This window comes from Sinohyriopsis cumingii, chromosome 12 (assembly GCF_028554795.1).
Source record: "Sinohyriopsis cumingii isolate HCF-2022 chromosome 12, ASM2855479v2, whole genome shotgun sequence".
Classification (NCBI taxonomy): Eukaryota; Metazoa; Mollusca; class Bivalvia; order Unionida; family Unionidae; genus Sinohyriopsis; species Sinohyriopsis cumingii.
In genome coordinates, this window is record NC_142972.1 from 14,327,278 (window position 1) to 14,347,266 (window position 19,989).

Consider the following 19,989-nt stretch of genomic DNA (forward strand, 5'->3'; position numbering starts at 1 on the left):
GTTCTTGTTAGTTTTTCACCAAGATCATCGTGTGATGTTTTATCAATTTTTTGGTGCACTAATCCACGGACTGTTTCAATATCTTTGCTGATTTGATCAATATCATCATTGATAGATTTTGTTTTCTCGTCCTTCTGATTCATTAACACACGCATCGTTTCAATATCAGCACTAATTTTCTTTGTTTTATCACTAAGATCGTCGTGTGATGTTTTATCAGCTTTTTGGAATGTTAGTGAACGCACCGCTTCGATATCTTTGTTTATCTTGGCAATATCATCGTTGATGGATTTTGTTTTTTCAACAAGATCATCATAATCATCACTTCCACGTAACGATTCGATGTGTTTATTGATTTTTGCAATATCGTCGTTGATTTTCTTTGTTGTCTTGCTAAGATCGTCGTATAACACTTTATCGCCTTTCTTATCCATTGTGGTTTTTATTTCAGAAACGTCAGCGATAATATTAGTAATATCTTCGTTGATCTTTTCTACGCTATCAATGAGGTTATCGTGCAATTCCTGATCAACTTTTTTCTTTGTTAGTTGATCTGCGACGAATGAAGTATCAGTTGTTTTCTTTATATTATCATCAACTTTCTTGCTAAGTTGTTTTAAGGTTTCATCGAGTTTTTTAAGATCGTTAGTTAGTTTAGTTAGTTGCTTTGTAAGTTTTTCCTGATCTTCATTGTAGACTGCCTTATCCAACTTTAACAATAATGTCGCTGATAGTTCTTTATCAGATTTTTCTACATCTGCGATATTTGCCTTTGATGGTAAACTTGCGATAATATTAGTAACGTCAGCGATAGATTTTGTTACTGAATCTGATAACTGAGTAAATTGTTTGATGCGTTCGTTATATTCATCTCGGCTAATCATATCAGTTACTTTGACATTGCTAGTTTGTAATCGACCTTCGGTATTTTGAAAAACAGCAATTTCACCAGGATTTATCTCTGCCAACGATAGAAGATTGTTAATGTCTTTCTTGGTTGCAAAATTTGATGTATCGATTTTTTTTTCTTCATCTGTTTCTTCTTTCTTTCTAAAGAGAGATCTACCATAAATGTCAACCATGATATTTATCTACGGTATATTCAAATAAAATTTTGTGATAAGGGCGGGATGATTTTGAAATTGCATCAAGAACGTTAATTGATTCTGGACCGCATATTGGTGGATCGGTTGATGTTTGCGTTGGAAGTGTTGAATACCAAACTGGAAGTTTCAACGAGGAAATATATTTGAAAAATTCATTTGGTGGTGCTAATCCATATGAGTCGAAGTAAATGATTTCACGAGGATTAATCGCGTAGGCAACCCAGTGAGTCCCAGGACCGGAATTTTTATCAAGGTTTATTATTCCTGTCTCGGTAGAGTTTGGTTTGTTAGGTAGTTGATCTCGCATGAATACTCCTCTGAAAAATTTTATTTTCTTTTTTTTTGCTTCGTTGATTAAATCTAAATTCGATGATGGCGTGATGATCTTAGGCCGGATCCGTATATTGGGGGTCGTCCTAATCTCAGGCCAGATCCGTGATGGTATTTTTTTTTACCGTATCTTCCTCCGGTAACTTTATCCAATAATTTTTTAACTCCAAATCCAGCCGTTGCTGATAACGCGCCGCTTATCAACGGAGCTAATAACGGTAATAGGAAAGGAAGGAATCCACCTACCTTGATCATGTCTTTTACTGCGCCAATGGAGAGAGTTACATGAACACCAGAATTCGCTGATCTGGCTTTGGTAAATCGTCCGTGTTGACCTCGTGTCAGTGATAGTTTGTTAGGTCCACCGTGAATCTGATTATTTTTCAAGATTAATTTCAATCCTCGCCGCGCCTTTGTTGCTGTTTGAAGTTTTTTTATCTGACCCGGGGTCAGTGTTACGCTGACGTGTTCGTATGGCATATTAATAATCACTTTATCTAAATTTAGAATTTATCACATATTTTCTACGGGTGCGTCGATGACTCTCATTCTACCACTAATGCCTTCTAAGATCATTGTTCTATCACTAAGAATAACAGCAATTGCCCTCGCTGGCCCTCCAGTGTTTATTCTTGCTTTGAAATGAATATCGACAACCGACTGCTTTACCAAATCAAGATGTTCCAGGGAAAAATAATAGATGGGATAAAGAGTATTAAAATCTAACTGTGATATTTGCAATCCGGTATCAATATTTTGATCGCGACCCATATAAGTTAATAATCGATGATACGCGCGTGCAGTGGAATAATTAGCAAAATTGATAGCTATTTCCTCGGTTGGTTCTTGTTGGCCATTTATTCTTAATGATACGTTTGTTGCCTCGAATCGATCAAATATCATGTGACTGTGTAATTGGTCGTATCTATTTGCATTTTGAAGAACAATGAAGATATGCCTGGGCGCTGAAACACCTTGCTGTGACGCAATTCGCCAAGTGTATATTCCATTCATATTAACATCGGAGGAGTCGGTTGTTGTTGTTAGCCAGGACATGATGGATTTTCCTCCTTGATTCATGAATGATAATAATTTTTCTTCTTCGTGAATTGATGGTGTTATTGCTGGCATCCACAAAGTAATTTTAGTTAATGTTACCTTACCAGCATCACCCGCTTCTCGCCAAATGGCTCTATCATTACCCGCGGCATCTCGAATAAAGGAAATTGTATGCTTTGCTCCATAAATAACTCTCCTGAAATGCCGGCAAAATCCAAAAATGTGAGACAACGGAATTGCACAGGAGAAATTATTATTGGCTCCAATTAACATTTTTTTTCGCGTGGCAAATCCAAGATTATAATTTTCAGTTTGATCAATTATCATATTTTCGATAGCAGCAGGGACAGGATTAGGAGCGTCGCGATTATTCGGTTGTCTAACAACAAACGGTTTGAATATAGGTTCATCAGAATTATCCTTAGCAAACATCATACTAGGACCAGCCGATCTGGTGAAATCATCCGAGTATCTTGCTAGACCTATAATCGTTGTTGCTACATCAACATTTTCAGTGATTGATTCAATCTCTCTTCCATCAATCATGTAAGTGGCACTCTTGAATAATGCCATGATACCGTTATTGACAAATCCAACTTTAAAATCCGCTCCGTAGTTGGTATTATCGGTTTTATTAAGCGTCCCAACAACCTCGATATACGCCTCAGACGGAAGAAAATATCTTGTTGTATCGTGAACTTGAATTTCCTTGCGGTTAGGTGTATTTGGTTCAACTACCTCGTACGAGAAATACTGAAGATCTCGCATTGATGTGTCTCTACCTACTGGCTCGTCCATGTTAAACGCTTCATTTGACAATTGTTTGAACATTATTACTAATGATATCGTCTAAAACGAAGACCATCCCCTGAAATGAAACTTGTATTTCCAAGATTTGTATTTGCAATTTCATGCGCCAGATTTGTATTTGCAATTTCATGCGCCAGATTTGTGTTTGCAATCTCATGAGCTAGATTCGTCTTAGCAACTTCCTGCGCCAGATCATTTATTTTTTTATTTGCTGCTTCATTTATGGTTTTGCTAATTTCTGGCGGCATCTCTCTAGTGATAGGTAATCTGACCGGTCTTTTTTTACGTATTAAATTTAATATTTTATCTTTGACAGTGTTGAATCCTTTACTAGCTAAATTGCCAATACCAGAAACAGCGGTCTCACCAATCTTTCCTATCGCTTTCAATCCTAATTGTTTTACTATTGGTCCAATTTTAGGTATTACTCGAGTAACAAGACTTCCAACGATATCACCTAATCCGTTGCCGTGAACATATTTATATACTGGCAATCTAGAGTTTACTACGCGAACCAGTGTTGGTCTGCGTTGATTTTTGTGAATAATCATATTATTCCAATTATGTTGTTTTAATCGATAAGCTCATCAACAAGTTCTTTATAAATGTGGGAATCAATTACACCACCGCGAAATAATCGCTGACAAATATCTGATGCTTCGTTGATTATTTCGTGAGAGTTATTTCCGGCTCGCTTTCCTCCGATTAATACTTCAAGACGAGAAACATCGTTAACAACACTGTCGGGGCAAACTGAATATCCAGTTCCATATCCTTTTCCTGATATTGATTTTTCTTTTCCTAATTTCTGTTCTTTTTTATATTTTTCAACTTTCTCCATAAAATTTTTAAATCCTTCATCTTTCAAATATATTTTCTTCCTTAAACTACCAAAATAAATTACCGCAGGCCAGATTTCTGGATTAGCATCAACAATTTTATGCAAGTTTTCTTGCAGATATATAAGTTTATTTAATGGGTTATAATTTGCAGCAACATGCAATCTTGTCTCTTTATCATCTAGTTTATTGATAGATTGGAATCTCAAAAGCAAATTCGCAGGTACATCTGCAAAATCAGATGATATTTCTGCGGGTTTGATTTCTTCAGCTAATTCTTGAACTTCCTTGCTTTCTGCGGGTTTGATTTCTTCAAGTGAAGATGGGAACAAACGCGACTCTGAAAATTCTCGTGGTTTGTAATTGACTATCGAATCAATAAAATTGATATATTCAGGATCATCTTTGTTGACCTTTTTAACATCTTTGTGTATATAGTATATCCATTTTATCCACTGTACGCGAGACACATTCTCGGCTTGATGAGGTTTCATTAATTTTTTCCGTCTATTTTTATCATAATTTTCCGCAGCAAATTTTATAACTTCATCCGGATTCATTTCCCTTATTCTTGTGATAACCTCATCGGTAAATTTATCAGTACTTAAAAATTTTATTCTTCCTTCTTCGGGATGCTCTTGTTCCTGCTGCAATTGTTCTTGTGTTTTTCTTTGTAACTCTAGTATTTGTGCTTGTGCTTGTGCTTGTTCTTGACGTGCTTGTGCTTGTCCTTGATGAATTTGCTCAAGTTGACCAGGAACAATTCTAGAGTGTTGCTCAATATCTCTCGTCATAGGAATAAGCCCAAGATCTCTAAGTTCCTTATCTTTCGTTTGTTTACCGTATGCTACTTGTTCGATCACTCCGGTGACTGGACTCAACCACTTTGACGATACTTCACCAATATGATGTTGCTCATCATCGTACTCACGAACTTTTTTCTTAAATAATCGTTTTGTCGGAATAAGTTTCCTTACTGCCGCTAATTCTTCTCGCACTAATCTAGCCGAATGAGGCTCTCCAACTGTGCTAGTTTTTTTACTCATCTTATTTTCAATGATATTGTTTTAATGTGAAATAAAATTAGTATCCGCAACCCGATCTTGCAATCACAAACAAATTTTACAATACCCCCCCCAAAAAAGCTGCCTTTTTTTTATGCCTGAAATTGCATCTTGGGTTGAAATTTTGCGGATTATTTTGCGTAGGAGGCTTTATTTTTGAATTCTGAGGTTTCTACGGAGAAATGTTTGGTAGGAGGGTTAATTTAGTCTGTGCCAGGGGGTCTGTAGAACTTCCCTGCTGCTGTCCCTAGTTATACTGTCCCACCCTGACAGAACAACAAATAGTTCAGGTCAACTGATAAAGAATCTGTCTCAAACATTCTGCCTGCTGTCACTAGTGCAAGTAAGAAGCAGGTCTTATATGAGAACTGAACTAATTAAGCCCTTGAGAGCAGTTGAAATGACATCTTATTCAGACAGGTGAGCACCCCTGTTAGATCCATTTTGGGCACAATATCAACACCTTTGTACATGTGAACTAGATATTTGACAGCCGAACAGACAGACTTTTGATTCATATCCTATATTCCATGATGATTCAGCATGTTGGAAATCATGTAATGGTCAAGATCTATCATGATCTGAGCTGTTTCTAATCCAAGAGCCAAACTTAGCTATTGAGGTACTGAAATGATCAGCAGTGCAATGTGTTCATGCTTACGCCTCAGTGCAAAATTCCTGTTTCCCTCATACACTTCAAGTGGAGGTTGGTCTCACTCAAGTGATTTTCACCACCACTTGATGAGAGAACTGTTTGCTTGTGGTGGCTTGTTTAATATGATCCAGACATGCAGGTTCAACAAATCTGGATTGGGATGGAACGCCTGCCATCATGATTGCTTGAGCAGATGAGGAAATTCTCTTCTTCCTGGGGATTTCAGCTGCTACATTCATGAGATTGTTGATCCACAATTTCTCCCTCTCCCCCTTGAGTGGAGTAATCAGGACAAAGAGGCACACAGAGTCTCTTGCTTTTTTGTATCATGTTTGGAAAGAGGTGTGCTGGAAGGTAAGCATATGCATCGAAACTGTTCCAATCTATGAAAAGAATGTCAACTGCCAAGGCTTTCAGATTTGGGGCTGGTTAGACAAAGTTTGGGAGTTTTGCAATCCCCTTGTCACCAATATATCTGCCAGTGGTCAATCCCAGTGGGCATATATATGCGAGTGAAAACCAAGGGATGAAGTGACCATTCTGCATGTAGTTGATTCTTCTAGGACAGCAAGTTTGTTAATACATGTAGGCAGCTTGGAATATTGTGAACATGTCCACGGATTTGTTACTCAAGACACCAGCTTAGAAAATCCCAAAGAAGAAGGCAATGGTCTGGGAAGAAAGAGAGAAAAACATCAATTGATGCTCAGAAGGCAGTCTTCTCCAGTCAGTGTGATCTAGAAAAGATGATGGAGCTTGCGAGCATATTTAATCATGTCTATATGGTGCCTCCTGTGCAATCTGGAGAAGATTTTCTAAAGGAGCAGAACACCATGCATGCAGAACATCCTAATTGGGATTTAACCACAAATTAAGTGTTCCCTTTGAGTGACAAAGGCATGAGGACACAATGACTCCAAATCCAGCATGTATTAGGGCACTAAACTGGGCAACAGATACACTGAGTGACTTGTGGCTGATCCATAAAGTGCACTGTGGTATGAAGTGGGCAAACGTACTACACAAAAACATTCCGTCCTTTGGCATAAATGGCAAGATCAATTGTGGTAGTGACTTGTTGTGATCTGAAACATAAGACAGAATCCAGTTTTGACAGAAATGTACCATTTATCTTTCAAGACATTGTGCCATTATTTGTGTTGATGCAGATTAGGGGATATAGCCAGTCCATACAGTTGAAACAAAGGCCTTCTGTATTTTGGCTAAAATAGTAAGATTAATTGTGGCAGTGTACTGTTGTAATCTGAGTCCTGTTTCAACGGAACAGTGTCATTTAATCTTGTGTGACATCCTGACATTATCTGTGCTGAGACAGGTAAGGGCATATTTGATCCACAATACCCATGTGAGATAATGCTTGCTTTAATTTTGATCTCATTCCAATGTAGTCAATAAAGGCCTACCATCTTTGGTTTACAATGTACAATCAACTGTGATGGTGAAATATGGTACTTCCAAACAGTCGCTAAATAAGGGCTCCCTTTGAATGGCAAAGACTTGTAAATAAAGTGAAGGCGCAAATCTGATCATTTGCATTGACTGCCTTATGGCACTGAGTGGGTTAAGCTGACATTAACTGAAGTGGTTTGTTTTGATCTTGATTTTGCTCTATGGCAGCTGATAAATGCAGCTGGGTGTTGGGTACATGTGGTAAACAGAACACTGGTTCTACCAAGAAAGGTTTATCATATTGTAATGGTGACGGATGTCAACATGCAAGCTGATGACATCTTTGAGGTGTGCTTCTGTGCCTTCCCCTTTAATACCCTCAGTACTACAACTCACTGACTTTCTGTCCATAATATGCAAGTCTGACATGTATTTGTAGATTGGCAACTTGAGTTATCAGTCCCATTTTTCCAATGTTTCGAACGTTACAATGGGTCTTGCCCATGGTCTAAATTTGTTTGACAAAACAGAGCAGACAATATATACATGTGTAGCACAGCATGGATCTCCTACTTTATAAATTCAGTGTATTGCCCAAGATAACACTATGATAATTATCTGTAAACAGGTACATGTGGCCACCAATACAGGAAGAGTATTGGAGCATCACTATTAATACTTATGAAGTGGATGCTAAAATATCAATTCTAATAAAAGTTACCTGTATGAAAGGCCAATTGACTGCCTATAAAAGTAAAATCACTAAGGCATCACTTATAGTAACTATGAAGTGGACAATGACTAAACTATGTACAGAAAACTTACCTCTACATATATCACTGCAGCAGAAACTATATAACAGTAGAAATTAGTTTTCTATAGTACAGACAATATATGTACAGAAAAATGCATTGACGCATCATTATTGATACTTATGAAGTGGATGCTGTAATATCAATTTTAAGACAATGCTACCTGTAGGAAAGGCCAAATGACAGCCTATACAGACAAAATCAGTAAAACATTAAGTATGTAACTATGACATTGATGTTAAGACTAGATTAATATAGAAAACTTGCATGCATGTATCTGACCATAGCAGAAATTATACAGCAATATTATGAGTTTTCTGTATCACACACCAGACCTGCATATATTTATATACACTGTAGCAATGTGAGTGGACACACTAGTGACCAATGCAGGTATTTATCATGGACACCTAAGTGTAAGAGTACAGCAAAGTAATGATCCTGAAAAACCAGAAACATTGCCATTGAAAAAAGAACAGAAAAGTTATAAATTTATAAAAGTAAATTATAAATTAAAAATGGAGTATACTTTGCTTCTAAGAGAACACTCCTCCAACTTACTGTAAGGTTGAAAACTTCCAAAATACTTGTATGTGGATTGCAAGCATCTCCGTTTGTAGAGAGCATGCCACTCAGCACAAGAGGAAGTGGCAACTTAAGTATTTACAGGATTTGGCACCAAACTCTGTATCAAATGGAGATCACTCTAACTGCCACCAAGGTGGGTAGATAACTTTTAGTTTTTTGGCTGAAACATTTTAGCCTGGGAGGGCTAGACTTGTGAGGTAGTTTTCACATGGTATTATAATAGGATAATGTCTTTAAAGAAGAAAAAACCCAATGGTGTGTTCTGTATTAACTCTTGATGATGGATTAAAGTATATGCTAATATGACAGTTTAAAATTGGCACCTAGTACAAAGACAAGGTTAAATGCACCATTGTATCATGGTACAAATATGGTAACATGGACCCAGATTTTGGAAGAGGGCATAGTACTCATCAAGATACATTCTCTCATTCATTTTTATAATTCTAGGTATGACAGTGTGTAAGCATGATGTAAAAGACCTGTCTGGTCAAGAGCCAAAAGCAAAAACTTAGAGCCAATCCAATATTAAATATAGGTTATGGTGACCTTTTTATATGTGGTACTAATACAGATGCATATTATTATCTAGTTTGATGATTTTAGTATTAACAGAGCTTGAGAAAAAAAATTTAAAATTTAACCAGTCATTCAAGAATGAAATTTGTGTCACAGTGACTTAATTTTGTGACAAGGATGTACTACTCATTAAGATGCTTCCACTTTCCAGGTTGCATTTTTCCAGGAAACAACAGTATGTATGCAGGATGCAAAAGCCACAAGCTAAATCTAAAAACTTAATTTAACCAAGTATCAAGAATGTACAAATATTGTTCACATGCCAAATGCCAACACCAGGGATATTTGAATAACTAACCTCTTCCTCATGGAAATGAGCTAAAAACTGTTTTTAATGAAAACGCCATGTTAATACTGTACAGTTCAAGTGAATTTTCATTTCTTCATGAGTAATGGTGGAGCAGGTAATCAGCTCCACATTGAAGCTTGCTCTCACTCTCAATGAAACTATTTTAGTACATGCTTTCAGGGTCATAAATAGCAAACACTTTATCAAGACCACATACACTCTACAGCAGCCATAGGATGTGATTGCAAATAAGTGATGTGTGCAGAGACATTCTCCATCAGAAGCAGCAGCAACTCCATCATGATGAGCAGGGACAGGCCTTTTCTTAATCCTATCCACTCCCTTCAAAATCCATAGAGAAATGAAATACTGCTTGAGCTGTACTGTAGAACCATCACTTCTAAAAGAGTAATCAGATTTTTAAGACAGCTGCTATTGTGGCCATTTTGGTGATAAGACTGGGATTATCTACATATTATAAAGAGTGTTTTGGTAGAAAGCTCTGTTAATACAATCATCCATTCAAAGTCAGATCAGAGCCCTTTACTTTCAGAACAAACTAGAGACCTGGAATATTTAAGTTACAAACGCAATGCCAATATAACCATCTTTTTAAGATGGCTACCAAGATGGCTAAGTTGGAAAGAAAATCAGCATTTGTTTTATTAAGAATCAACCAAATGATATAGAGAGTGTTTCTGTGAAAACTTCATTTCAATATGATCATCTGTTCATCAGAAACAGTTATAACAAGTTTTCAAGACAGCTGCTATGGTGGCCATACTGAATATCCTACATTCACCATTGTCATTCAGAAACAACTAAACTTTAGGATAAAACTGTACCAAGTTTATGAGGAGTAGTGACCTAATGTGCTGGATACAATACCATCACATCTGGTATCCAACATGTTGAGCTATACAATATTTAAAACATGAAAAAGCAATAAAATAAAAGTTTAATGTTCTTCCATTGCTGTTCAAAAGCTCCAACTAAATATAAGTTTCACCTCATGTGTTTATATCTGCAATGCTAAATTTTGATTGAGACTTTGCACAGCATGGTTTACCATGGCTAATGTGGTACTTATTTCATAAGACATTTTCTAACAATGTACAGCAAGTGTATCAGTTGCTGGACCAAAACCATGAAGAAATTTTCAAATTTACATCATTTTCACCCATAATCCAAACAATTCAAAAGCTATTCAAAGGAAGCATAATTGTCTTGTGCAAACATGAATTTGTTATTTACACAAGACTGTCCCTGCATTTGGCCATCCAACTTACTCAAAGCCTTTACCAACTGGACCACACACCATGTCACAATAATCTACTTACAGGATAATTGCTTAATTTTGATCCACGATCAAAACTCTATGTTTTTGTGCCTATCATATAAAATTGATGCAAAAATAATTTTTTTGGGCTACTTTCAAAATCTCCTGTCTGCAACCAGATTCTTATGGGTACAACACACAGTGTAAAAATATTTTATTTTCATAACTTTTTTTCTCTTCTCTATTTTTCTCATAACTATTCTATACTCTTTCCTACCTAATCCCAAAATGTATTTATTAAATAATGTTTAGGACTGCATGAATTATGCTTTATATGTAAATAAATTGACTAATTTTATCGGAAGAGATGCAAACCTGTAGAAATCCCTGAGACCAAAGAATTCCCTAAGTCTGACTGAAGCTTCTTGAAACAGATCCAGGTAAGATCTTGCCAGGGGCTCAATAAATGGCTTCACATGGTTATTCACATGGTTCTTCGTGAAGCAGATCCCTCTAAAACAAAGAACCCATATTAACATGTATAATTCAATAAATCTGGTTTCAAGCACAAAGCAACAAACTGAATTTTTTGTATGGCACATTCTTTTTTATATGGTGTGATATCATGAATTAGCACACTCAAGCATCCCTGTTTCTCTCCACTAGTGTTATACAAAGCAGAACTCAAATTACTGCACGAAAAAGACCGACAGATGAATGGACATGACCAATAACACTTTTGTCAAAGAGCAGACATATAAAAACTGCAATATGTAACCCAACCAAAGAAAGATAACCTTGACTTCAATCTGTTTGTCTTCTGATAAGCCTGCAAGTAAAGTTGTGGAACCTCTTTCTAACAAACAAGTGTAGCCATATTTCTGATATAAAAAAGAAGCAATGCAAATATCAAGTAAGGAAATGCAAATCTTGATTGAATCACCCAAAGTTACAATACGAGTAACTAATGTCTTCTTTTAACAAATATTATGTAACTGTCTGTGGCCAAGCAGGCATAAGCACAGGTCTAAGATGACTAGCACTGAACCTAACAGCTGTGGGTTCAAGCCCACATGAAAGCAAAGTATTTACCTATGCAATATTGAACAGAAGTAAATGTCAAAAAAGAATTCCAATGAATTCAAAATAAAACCATTTCTATGTTTTAATTGCCAAATTTTTAAATCATCTCTAAAATATTGAGTGTTAAGATTTTCTAATCAGCCACTTTGACAGCCATATTGGAAATAAGGTTGGCACTATTTTTATTTAGGTCGATCTAGATACCATTAGATAACTTTTGGTGTAAATCTAAGCCAAAAAATAATTTAGGAACAAATAAAAGCATGGAAGAAGGGAGATTGTCTTATCAGTGGCACAAGGTCTAAACTTGTTATTGTAGATTGCTGAAGATGAGATCATATGACTAACCCAACCAACCCCAAAAAATAATGTACTAAAGCCACGTGTGAATATGACCATTAATTCAGATGGACTGTAGCAGTAACAAGATTGTCAATTTGGCTGGACTTATGGGTCAGTTATGCACGGTTCACACACATTTAAATGTTTCAGCTATTCAGTTTGGGAGTTGGCATAAATACAAATGGGATTATATGCAAGTAAATAATGTATGACTTTCCATTTGGTCTCATTGACCCTGATCAATGGTCAAGGTATACATATGCAGTCTTAACCTACTTTGCAAAATGTTACCTGTTATTATCAAACTTACCATTACTGTGACCTTTGACTTTATAACCCCAAAATCTAAAGGTTTCTTTATTACCCATTTGGACCCCAAAATCTGCAAGTTCCTTTATTACCCTATTTAAGTGCTTGTTGTTGTTGTGGGGTTTAACGCAATTTTTCAGCACACGATAGGCTATGCATGGCAGCCAGTATTATTGGTGGAGGAAGAACCTGGGAAAACCCCAGGAAGAACCACTGACCCATGAGAAGCTACTGGCAAGCTTTCTCACATACCCACACTGGCTGAATCCTAGACTCGAACCCACGAAGACTGAGGTGAGATGGCAGTGATCTGTAACATAGAGTGATTTAGACCACTCGGGGCCCCTACCCTAAGTGCAAGCCATCCAATAAAATTTAACAAAGAAACTTAGATTAAATATTAAAAATGCAAACCCCATTTTTCTTTGAGTCACAATGGTCTGACTTATGACCTTGTAACTCCAATATCAATAGGCCTCCACCATATCTCAAGTGCAAGCCATCCCCAAACTTTGGTCAAGGTATGCAACCTCAAAATAAAGTTATAATGCACAAAAAAATTCTTCATTCAGTGACTATAACCACTGACCTTTAAATGCCATAATCATCTGGCCTCTTTCTTAAACAAAGTGAAATCCATCCACAAATTTGGTGAATGTACATGGTCAAAAACTGGAATTATTGTACAGACACTATATTTCATTTTGCAGCCCCAGTGACCTTAACTTGTATCCTTCTCACTCCACAATTATAAAGACTTCTTTATATGCAGTGCAAATGATCCACAAGGTATGTCCTCATACAGAACAGGTACCGTTGTTGTGAGGAAACCATTTTTTGTTTCAGTGAGAGTAACCTTGACTTTGGATATCAAAATTGATAGGATTCTTCCTTAGATCAAATGCAAGCTTTTTACAAAGTTTGGCAATGACAGACTGTGGAGAACCCAAGTTACTGTGTGGAAACAAAATATGATATAGATGGACACACGACATGATCATAATTTTCTCAGTCTTATGGCGAGGACATAAAAACCAGTAAGTAATCAACAACTAAAAAGCTCACCTTTTTTATTTGTCTCCTGTAGCATGAAGAAAATAAATTCAGAGCAAAGTGATCTTGGACCCTTTTTAAACAAGATTTTTGGCAGTTTTTTTATCTTTACCTTTTAACTGTGAATTATTTTAAAATTGAACTCTTAATTGGCACTATATCACCAGTATTGTCATGACATATTTTGAAACAACCTATCCATCCACACCAGCAGTCCTTTACCTACCTCCTAATGTGACATAATCTTAAAGAAATAAAAGGATCATGTTATGTACAGGTAACAAGTTGACAATAAACTGATTAATGTTATTTTGGTGTGAATCTTTAAAAATAATTATTTTTAAACTCTTATTAACCCTTTACCTCATACAAGCGTCTTTGGACGCCTCTACTCCATTCGCATGGAAGCGCCTTTCGATGCCTCTACAAGATTCGCATAGAAGCGCCTTTTGACGCCTGCGGTAAACATCAGCCATTTTGAGCTAGTTTTCGTAGCGCCACCTTCGGGGAAAACCCCCCTATTAGATACAACATTCATTTCTGCGAATGACAATTACGTCAGATCACGTGGTCGCTATTCATGCACTGGTCGATATCAGCTATTTAAAGTAACTGGGTCGTAATCTCCACTCTCCAAAATGGCAGCCGCGGATTTTATTCAGTACGTACGAAGTTTTCATGATTAGAATAACAACCACGAAAGATTCAATAAATTAGGTAAAGTCTCTGATATTGATGTAGGCAGCAATTAGTTTTTATAAATTATCAAATTCAGATGACTTAGTGATATAGACGCACACGAAAACCTTGTAAATTTCGAGTATCGGAAATGGCAGCTACGGTTGGTCACGCGGCCTCACGGACATGACGGTGATCTCAAGATTTTGAAGCACATAAAAAAATTCTTCTGTGGAAAATAATTACACAGCTATAACAATCGGACATTACTCTTAAATTTTTCCACATATAATATATGTGTACCAAAAATGTAAAATAGTTAAAATTGTTGTTAAATGTAACATACGCTAAATTGCTTAACAGTTCACAGGCAGGATTTCATTCAGTACTTATGAAGTTTTCACGATTAGAATCACAACCACGAAAGATTCAATAGCTTAGGTAAAGGCTCTAATATTTATGTAAGCAACAATTAGTTTTTATTGATTATCAAATTCAGATGACTTAGTGATGTAGACGCAGACGAAAAACGTGTAAATTTCAAGTATGGGAAATGGCAGCTATGGTCGGTCATGCGGCCTCACAGACATGACGGTGAATGAGTTCTCTCTCGATTTTATAGCACATAAAATATTCTTCTGTGAAAAATAATTACATAGCTATAACAAGCGGACTTTACTCTTCAATTTTTCGACATATAATAGATGTCTACCTAAAACGTAAAATGGTTAAAACTGCTGTTAAACGTAACACCACTACATTGCTTGACAATTCACAGGCATGCCTATGCGGATGCGGTCTGCTAGGTAACAGGTGTTCTATTTATAGCATGCTGCACTTTGTCACTATGCTCTATGAGGTAAAGGGTTAAAAGCTATTTAGCTTCGTCCACTAACAGAAGCAACATTTACTGGGTGAAAGTCACATGCTCTGAATAATAAAGGGTGTTGTCTCATGAAAAGCATAGAGTCCACTCATCCAATTCCTATATTCATTCACATGTACACATAGTTAACTAGCTGAGGGTAACACATTACAATATACATTGTATAATCATCAAGATGGAGGGTTTGCCACTGAATAAATATACCTATTATATACTTTATGAACAGTCCCATTAGTTTAATACTACTGCTACTGGTCGTGCAATATGACCAAACTTAAATGAAAGTATTAACCACTTCTTTATATAGTAAATGTGCACAATTCAGTAAACTACTTCTTGCTACAGCTAAATAAAAATGACTGCAGAAATGTTGAATACTGACCATGTCATAAATCTGATGGCCACAAGAGGCCCACGATGATTGTAACCCTTTCTATACAACACCTGTGCCAGAGAATCAGTAGATATAGCTCTCATCTAGTGAGAAATATCTATTATCCAAAGTAAAGAAAGATCATGTAAAGACTTAAATTGCAAGGAGAAAAAAAAAAGTTTCATACAAAGCTTAGTTTCATTCACTGCTGAATGAGAATCACCCAATTTATGCACACTTCCATAGCCGTAATGTAGCATGAATTAATGCATGGTCTTTGGGTTTCATTCATTAAACAAACATGTAGAATGTTCAATAAAACAATGAAATAGTTTTATGTTTCAGCTTAGTTATTCCTATAATATAACATGATGCCTCTGCAAGATCAGGCATTCTGCACCACATGATCCTGGGCTCAATCTTATTGAAATACTCCATTAAAAACCTATACTTATCCCTATTTCTAACAGTCTTGGTCACAAAAGGCTTTCTGTGTAGGGTAGGACATATATAGGTCTAGCATGGATGAATTAATGTGATCATAAACACAAATACTTAAATCATAATGTGAAACATAAAATGCAGGTCACAATGACCTTTTATGGCTTTATGGGCATGGTAGTAACTGAGATGAATCCAGTTATCAAGTTTTATTACTGGAACATTAACAGTGTCCAAAAATTGAACCTTTAACACAAAATGCTTAACAAAGCCATTGAGCATGAGATACAGGTCAGACAGACTTCATTTAGCAAAACAATAGAGATCTTATCAAGCTGCATCCACCCACCAAGTTTCATGATTCTAGGTAGGATAGTATGTAGATAACAAGCCAAAAACTCATGTGGACATGATCTAAATGCATAACTTAACCAAGGGAAGTAAAAGACACACTTTTAAGACAAGGGGGTAACACTGATTAAGATGCTTCCTTTTCTCGCTTTTTCTTTCATGATTCCAGGTATAGCAGTATTATACAGTAGATAAAACAATGTGGCCATGAGCTAAATTCAGATTTATAAGTCAGTAAAATATTACATGTAGGTGACAATGACATTGTTTTGTTGTAAGGTTTAGGTACTAATACAGATGCATACAATTCACCTTGCTTGATGATTCTGCCATAAACAGTGTTTGAGTTTCAAGCCAAGGAAGTGAGGCATGAAATATGTCACAGTGACCTACTTATGTGAGGAGAGTTTAGTACCCATCAAGATACATCCCCTCACCAAATTCCGTTAATCTTGGTATAATACTATGTATACATGGTGCTAAACCCTAAAACTTAACCAAAGCAAATAAAATGTGAAATGTAGGTCACAATGACATTCTTTTGTGATAAGTGTGTACTAACAGAGGTGCATACAATCATCCAGTTGGAAGATTCTATCATAAACAGAGCTTAAGAAATACACTGAAACCATGCCATTTAACCAATGTCAGTGAAACAAGGAAGTCCACATAGGTTACAGTATCTGATTTCTATTATGTGAGTGTAGTACTCATTAAACTAACACAGATTCATATAATAATCTAGTCTGATGATTCTAGCATGAACAGAGCTCAAGAAATAAACTTCAAATACGAAGTCAGTGAAGCATGAAATACAGGTCACAATGACCTAGTTCTGTGATCTGGTGTAGTAGTCATCAAGATGCATTTCTTCTCCAACTTTGATGAAACTAGGTAAAACTATATATCTAATGGGTGCTAAAATTCTGTTTTTGGTCATAAGCTAAATGCAAAAATCTAAAGCTAAGTCAGTAAAATGTGAAACTTTGATCACAGTGACATTCTTTGTGAAACCGTTTAAGTGGCCTGAGCGGTTAGACTATCTGCCTCAGATGAAGAAGCTCGTGGATTCGAAGCCTGGCTGAGCCATACCAAAGATTTATAAAAGTGGTTGTAGCAGCTGCCTCACTTAGCAACCAGTAGTGAAAGGTTAGTGTTAGGACTTGTTGGCCTGGTGTCAGGATAATGTGACTGGATGGGACATGATGCTATATGTCTGCTGCATGATGCCCCAGTGCTAGATATCACTATAAACTGCCACACTGCAGACATTAATGCGACATGACTGAAAATTTTTTAAAGCTATGTTAAAAATCTAAATCACAAACACACACACACATTCTTTTGTGGCACTAATAAAGATTTATACATATGCAGAGTTTGAGAAATGAACTTAAAATAACATTTAAACAATGTCAGTGAAGCTTGAAATAACGGTCAAAGTGACATAACTTTGTGACGAGGGTGTAGTACTCATCATGATGCATCCCATAACAGCTTTCATGAATCAATATATATCAGTATTTGTACAATGTGCAAAAATCTGAGTTGGTCACGAACAAAACAGAAATCTTCAGCCAGTAAAATGTAAAATGTAGTTCACAGTGACATTCTTTTGGGGTAAGGGTATGTACAAACTAAAGGTGATACTTACAATCAAATAATTTGTTGATTCTACGATGAACAGAGCTTTGGGAATAAACATAAGCAATACAATTTAATCAGGAAATAAGCATGAAATATAGCTCAGGGCAACCTACATTTATATATAGGTCACAGTAACCTACATTTGTGATGACATTGCAGTACTCTACATTTATATATAGATCACAGTGACCTACATTTGTGATGACACTGCAGTACTCTGCATTTATATATAGGTCACAGTGACCTACATTTGTGATGCCATTGCAGTACTCTACATTTATATATAGGTCACAGTGACCTACATTCGTGATGACATTACAGTACTCTACATTTATATATAGATCACAGTGACCTACATTTGTGATGACATTGCAGTACTCATCAAGATGCACCCCCTCACCAAATTTTATGATTCCAGGTGTAACAGTATTTACATATTGTGCAAAAAAACATTCAGCTAAATGCAAAAGCTCAACCATGAAATGTACAACTAATGTACCAATTTAACCCTTTCAGCCTCCTTGCCTGAATGTATGTGCTATGAAACCCACTCCAAACTTCTGTCTAGGACCTAGGAAGAAGTATGGTTGACATTCAATGAGGGCATATATATGTACTGGCTTTAATCTGTGTGGATGTCGATACAGATGCCATGGGCAGTACAAATTTTCCTGATTTTAATGAAAGAAACAAACAATAATATGTAGTTGACTTTGACAACTCTGGAGCATCTCTATCAACATTTATACCAAACAAATCAAGTACTCAGATATTCTGATTCATGGGGCAAGCTGAAACACTTCTGGAATATTCTAAATGGGTTGAATATACAGGGATACAAATACTCCCCCCCCATTCATGATTTTTTTTTTATCAAAGAATAGTTACTGTACTAACTCAGCAGTGTTCATTAGTTCTTCCAAATCAGGTATTTCCCTCTGCACCAGAATTCCACGGTTCATCTTAGCAGGATCCAGAGCCCAGTTGGAGATCCCAATAAAGGCAACCTGTGGAACAAATATTCATTTGAAGCAATTGTACAATTATACAAAGAAAAAAAAAAAGAAACTAGAGCTATCAGAGATGAATGTTCATAAAGGATCAGATTTATACAATGTGCAATGGGTGTGTATTCAACAGTAATGGATCAAAGGGTCAGATTTATACAATGTGCAATGGATGTGTATTCAACAGTAATGGATCAATGGGTCGGATTTATACAATATGTAATGGGTGTGTATTCAACAGTAATCGATCAAAAACTCAACAAAATGATATGTTAAATGCTGGGAATCAAACCCATGCAAAAGTTCAACAATTTAAAACTGTTCACTAAATTCACTCAATATACTGGATGATCCTTCTGCAATAACCAAAGATAAGAGTACTTTTAAAAATAAGCATTAACCCCTGGACAGTATTAAGTCCGATATTAAGCAAAAACAATTAGCTAGAGATGTAGGTGTTCATGAGTAGACCATCCAAGGATGGAGGATCAGCTGAAAATCAATCAGTTATTTTTAAAAAAACAACAATAGAGTATTCTGATTTGTAGCAGGGAAATTCTAGCAGTTGTAATTTATCAAGACAACATTTATTGACCTTGGGATGTACGTGTGCATTACATACTGAACTGTAAATGTGCTTCATCTTTCGTTATGCAATTCTGCAATTATTGTTTTGGCATTGAACTCAGACACTGAATGATCTGACAAAGTTACTCAATATGATACTTATGTGTGCATATTCTCAATATGATACTTATGTGTGCATATTCTCAATGGAATTGAGGATTTACACATGCCATGAGAACATCTGGTGAGTACATCGTGTTGATACCCTAACTATTCATGCTAGAAATAGACATGTATTTAAATATCTATGTACCAATGTGTGGTTATCTCAATAAAGTAAAATATTGTATATACAATATCTATGTTTTCAATATATGTATATTTCTTGATTAATATGCATGGATTTAGATAGAAACTGTGCCAATAAAGCAT

At 36.1% G+C, this 19,989-nt stretch overlaps 1 protein-coding gene across 1 annotated transcript in view; it reads right to left on the bottom strand.

Annotated features, from left to right (window-relative positions):
- Positions 1 to 19,989, bottom strand: part of LOC149786024 (E3 ubiquitin-protein ligase rnf213-alpha-like) — a 358,391-nt gene that overhangs the window by 231,754 nt on the left and 106,648 nt on the right. The window contains exons 30-31 of the mRNA XM_089978099.1: positions 18,881 to 18,990; positions 11,196 to 11,333 (exon numbers count right to left, since the gene is read on the bottom strand). Of these exons, the coding sequence (XP_089834225.1) occupies positions 11,196 to 11,333; positions 18,881 to 18,990 (248 nt within the window). The remainder of the gene's footprint in view (positions 1 to 11,195; positions 11,334 to 18,880; positions 18,991 to 19,989) is intronic.